A 4,416-nucleotide genomic window follows, 5' to 3' on the forward strand; every position below is an offset into this window, starting at 1 on the left:
CTCATTTTTCTAGTCACTGTGCTGCTTTTTCCTTTTTCCTATATGTATGTCAACCAGTGCTGTATGCGATGGAGATGTCAATTTCCATGCGGGAACCTCCCAAATGGATAAATAAAGTTGTCTATCTATCTACTAAGCTGCAGTTCCATTCCTCAACGCAAGAGGCGACAATCACGATTAATACAACACCGTTGAGACTTTTATTTCGGAAAGTTTTGACCGGAAACGGAAGTTTCTGATTAGCCGTTTGGAGTCTGTTAGCAGAAAAGGACTTTCTTTCTTTATTTTTATTTTTTTTTACTGGGGAGCGAACATGGCTGGAACGGCCTCGGTCGCTGGCGAAGTGTTTGTTGATGCGTTGCCGTATTTTGATCAAGGTTATGACGCACCAGGTGTCAGAGAAGCGGTGGGTAAACAAGAATGCTGCTTTAAAAGCTAGCTAACTTATAGCTAGTTAGAACTGTTAGCTAGCGATGCCGCATGGTAACGCGCCGTTCAATGTATAGTTGGCCAAACCATTATTATTATGATCGCCTGTATATTTCTTTAGATCTTGTCATTATAGGTTTCTGCTTTGAAACTATACAAGTTCATAATTTAGGATGAAAACCTTCAAAGCCAAAGCTGCTGTTTACCTCATCGGGTAAAACAACAGCTGAGGGGTTTGAAACAGCCGGCAGATCTGGAGAACCAGGGTTTGGTGACACTAAGTTGACATGTTAGATCATCAGGGGTTGTGGCTCATTTTTAAATCATGTTTGTATGAAAAATGGAGAGAAATCATTTGTACTTGGCCCTTCAGGCCGCTGCGTTGGTGGAAGAAGAGACCAGAAGGTATCGCCCAACTAAGAACTACCTGAGCTACCTGCCCATGCCGGAGTTCTCGCCGTTTGAGGTGAAAACCTGCAGACATTTGAAACTTGATTCCTAGTCTGGGTTGGCTAACCGGTTTATAATCCTTTCCCGTTTTGTTTTGGGTTTCAGACAGAAATCATGAGGAATGAGTTTGAGCGATTAGCCGCTCGACAACCAATGGACCTCCTCAGCATGAAGAGGTAAAAAACACACTCTGTCTGTCTGTACAATATTTCTGTAAATGTAAAAGAAAGAGAAAGTTTAGGGTGATTCCATAGAACGATTCTATTCTGCTGTGGAGGTATGAGCTTCCAGCCCCCACATCGGGACAGAAGAACGACATTACCGCCTGGCAGGAGTGTGTCAATAACTCCATGGCCCAGCTGGAGCACCAGGCCATCCGGATCGAGAACCTGGAGCTCATGTCGCATTATGGAACAAACGCGTGGAAGGTCTACAACGAGTGAGTGGCGGCCTGTGGGTCTCACCCTTTGGTGTCTGACTCTTCTGAAGACTCAAAGCTAATGTTGTCCCTTTTCAGCAATCTGGCCTTCCTGATTGAGCTGGCTCAAAAGGAACTCCACAAGTTCAGGTGATTGAGGATTGGATCATACATGCCTGAAAAGATCCAACGGTTACCATGGTTACACATTTCTGAACTTATGCCGGCAGGAAGAAGATCCAGGACCTGAACTGGCAGCGCAAAAACGATCAGTTGGCTGCAGGCGCCAAGCTGCGAGAGCTGGAGTCCAAGTAGGTTCTTCTTAAGTTCTGGTGTTCTCGTGGATGAGGGGTGATGTCTGACTCTGGTTCTGATTCCCGCCAGCTGGGTGTCGCTGGTCAGTAAAAACTATGAGATCGAGCGCGCCATCGTCCAGCTGGAGAACGAGGTGGCTCAGCTGAGGCAGCAGCAAGGGGAGGAGAACAAGGAGAACATCCGACAGGACTTTTAGGAGTCACCTCACCGGGATCCGTTGGATGGATCTGATTCGGTTGGTTTGGACGACTCGATGACTGCTGGAGCGTAGCGGGTCACTCGACTCCAAGACGGATGATGTTTGAAAGGCGTCGGTTTCCTCTGATGGAACCGTTGGGTCTTTTGTGTTCAGTTACACACAAATCATGGTTTGAAACTCATGATCGATCGACATGATCGATGTCTTTGTAGCTTGTTGTACAGTTTCTAAGTTGTGGTGGAGAAAAAAAATCCTGTTTTTGATTCAACTTTTGTTTTTTATCGTTTTAATAAAATGAACGTTTCATACACATTGTTATTTTTTTCAGTCTTTTACCTGTAAGTCTCTGAGCTTCAGAGCTGCAGCTGATGAGCTGGAAGCTAACAGATGGGAGCAGCTGGATGGTTTGTCATTCATCCCTCTTGAAGAACAGTGAAACCTAAAGTCTGAGGCCTAGAGTGAGGCGGTTTTGTGTCAGATCCCCTGTCTTCTGTACATCCACTGAACTTTGATCTCAGAAATCTGCAGCATTTTGTGCTGATCCATTTTCAAAAGTCTCAGCGTCTTCCATGACTTCCTGGATGAGTCTTCATCTTTGTTGTTGGTCAGTGGCACAGAAAGGTCACAACACATTAACTCACAACACATTAACTTACCACACAACACATTAACTCACAACCCAAAAACTCACAAAACATTAACTCACAATGGAAGTAAAGCTGCAATGGAGGTGCTTTTATCCTGAAATTAATTAGTGTATATATATATATATATATATATACACATCAAGCTCAAGGCCCCAACTGACAGTGTCCTCAGTGAATGTCTCAGGCAATGGAGAACAGAGGATACAGTGCTGGAGGACAGATCCTCATGGGAGGACAAACCCCTGCATGGGATGTACCACCGGACCATAACTGAAGTGGCTGATATCAAGAAGTCCTACCAATGGCTAGAAAGGGCTGGCCTACAGGACAGCACTGAAGCACTCATCCTGGCAGCTCAGGAACAAGCCCTGAGCACCAGAGCCATAGAGGCTCAGATCTACCACACCAGACAAGACCCAAGGTGTAGATCTACCACACCAGACAAGACCCAAGGTGTAGATCTACCACACCAGACAAGACCCAAGGTGTAGATCTACCACACCAGACAAGACCCAAGGTGTAGATCTACCACACCAGACAAGACCCAAGGTGTAGATCTACCACACCAGACAAGACCCACGGTGTAGATCTACCACACCAGACAAGACCCAAGGTGTAGATCTCCCACACCAGACAAGACCCAAGGTGTAGATCTACCACACCAGACAAGACCCACGGTGTAGATCTACCACACCAGACAAGACCCAAGGTGTAGGCTGTGCAAAGAGGCGCCTGAAACAATCCAGCACATAACTGCAGGGTGTAAGATGCTGGCAGGTAAAGCATACATGGAGCGCCACAATCAAGTGGCTGGAATAATATACAGGAACATGTGTGCAGAATATGGACTGGAAACCCCAAGGTCAAAATGGGAAACACCTCCGAAGGTGGTAGAGAATGAGAGGGCAAAGATCCTGTGGGACTTCCAGATCCAGACTGATAGGATGGTAATGGGGAGCCAACCAGACATTGTAGTGGTGGACAAAGAACAGAGAATCACCTGAGGCCAACGCCGCCATCTCCTGAGTTGAAAATGGCTCACAAAAAGGCTCTGCTGGGTCATATTCAATCAGATAAGAAGTAATGAGATATGTTATGTGGATGTTGAGATAGCTTTATGTGGGGTGGATGGGACATTATTTTTATGTACATTTATGTCTGTGTGTGTGTGTGTGTGGGGGGGGGGGGGGGGTTACATGGCCGCATACTCCTATGAAATTAGGTAGTTGCGCCCCTGTTGTGGGTTTATGTGTTGTATGGTAAGTTAATGTGTTGTGATGTAAGTTACTGTGTTGTGTTGTGAGTTAATGTGTTGTGTGGCTCAATTCAATTCAATTTTATTTCTATAGCCCAAATTCACAACAGTCGTCTCGATGGGCTTCGTGTCGGTAATTAAAAAAGTGAAACATAGAATCAAAAGGATCATGAAAACATAGAATTCAATAGGAAAATACTAAACTGACTAAACTAAACTGGTCATCTCTGCCCTTAGACCCCCCTTCTCTGTAAGGAAAAACTCCTAAAAAAACGGATTCCGGAAGAAAAGAAGAAACCTCAGGGGTGATGAAGGAGGGATCCTCCCCCAGGACGGACAGGTGATGGACCAGAACTTTTAGGCCGGCTGTACACTGCAGGTCTTGATGCCCATATCCGATTTTCTGACTATATCCGATTTTTTTGACGACCCGCTTACATCATCTTTTAAAAGTGACCCGTATCTGATTTTTGCATTTACACTACAATGCTGAAACTGTCACATGTAGACGTTCTGAGGACTACGTAGCAGCATTTCCGCCTTCCACGGTCATCCTTTGGACTTTTGTGACTGCGGTTGTCATGGAGGCAAGGCGGCGACGGAAGGAGGCGTTGCCTTGGGCGCTCCAGAGGGGGGGGGAAAGAAGGAGGGCTGGTCGGCCGTCTTATGTGCTCTCTCTGAGTTTTGAATGAGGAAGTGTTTG

The 4,416-nt window shown here is 45.9% G+C and overlaps 1 protein-coding gene across 1 annotated transcript; it reads left to right on the forward strand.

Moving 5' to 3' along the window:
• The first annotated feature begins 200 nt into the window (after positions 1-200).
• bcas2 (BCAS2 pre-mRNA processing factor) lies at positions 201-2,121 on the forward strand. The gene is made up of 7 exons (XM_004070224.5): positions 201-406; positions 803-895; positions 985-1,055; positions 1,157-1,318; positions 1,397-1,447; positions 1,528-1,608; positions 1,682-2,121. The coding sequence occupies exons 1-7, from the start codon at positions 314-316 to the stop codon at positions 1,806-1,808; spliced, it is 678 nt and encodes a 225-aa protein (XP_004070272.1). The 5' UTR covers positions 201-313; the 3' UTR covers positions 1,809-2,121.
• The last annotated feature ends 2,295 nt before the right edge of the window (positions 2,122-4,416 follow it).

This window comes from Oryzias latipes, chromosome 7 (assembly GCF_053564925.1).
Source record: "Oryzias latipes strain Hd-rR chromosome 7, Olatipes_Hd-rR_3.1".
In the NCBI taxonomy this organism is placed as follows: domain Eukaryota; kingdom Metazoa; phylum Chordata; class Actinopteri; order Beloniformes; family Adrianichthyidae; genus Oryzias; species Oryzias latipes.

Bases quoted from the DNA above. Each gene is read 5' to 3' on its own strand.
- bcas2 (XM_004070224.5), top strand. From the start codon at position 314: ATGGCTGGAACGGCCTCGGTCGCTGGCGAAGTGTTTGTTGATGCGTTG. The intron at 1,056-1,156 runs GTAAAAAACACA...TCTGCTGTGGAG, and splicing joins GACCTCCTCAGCATGAAGAG to GTATGAGCTTCCAGCCCCCA. The intron at 1,609-1,681 runs GTAGGTTCTTCT...GATTCCCGCCAG, and splicing joins CTGCGAGAGCTGGAGTCCAA to CTGGGTGTCGCTGGTCAGTA.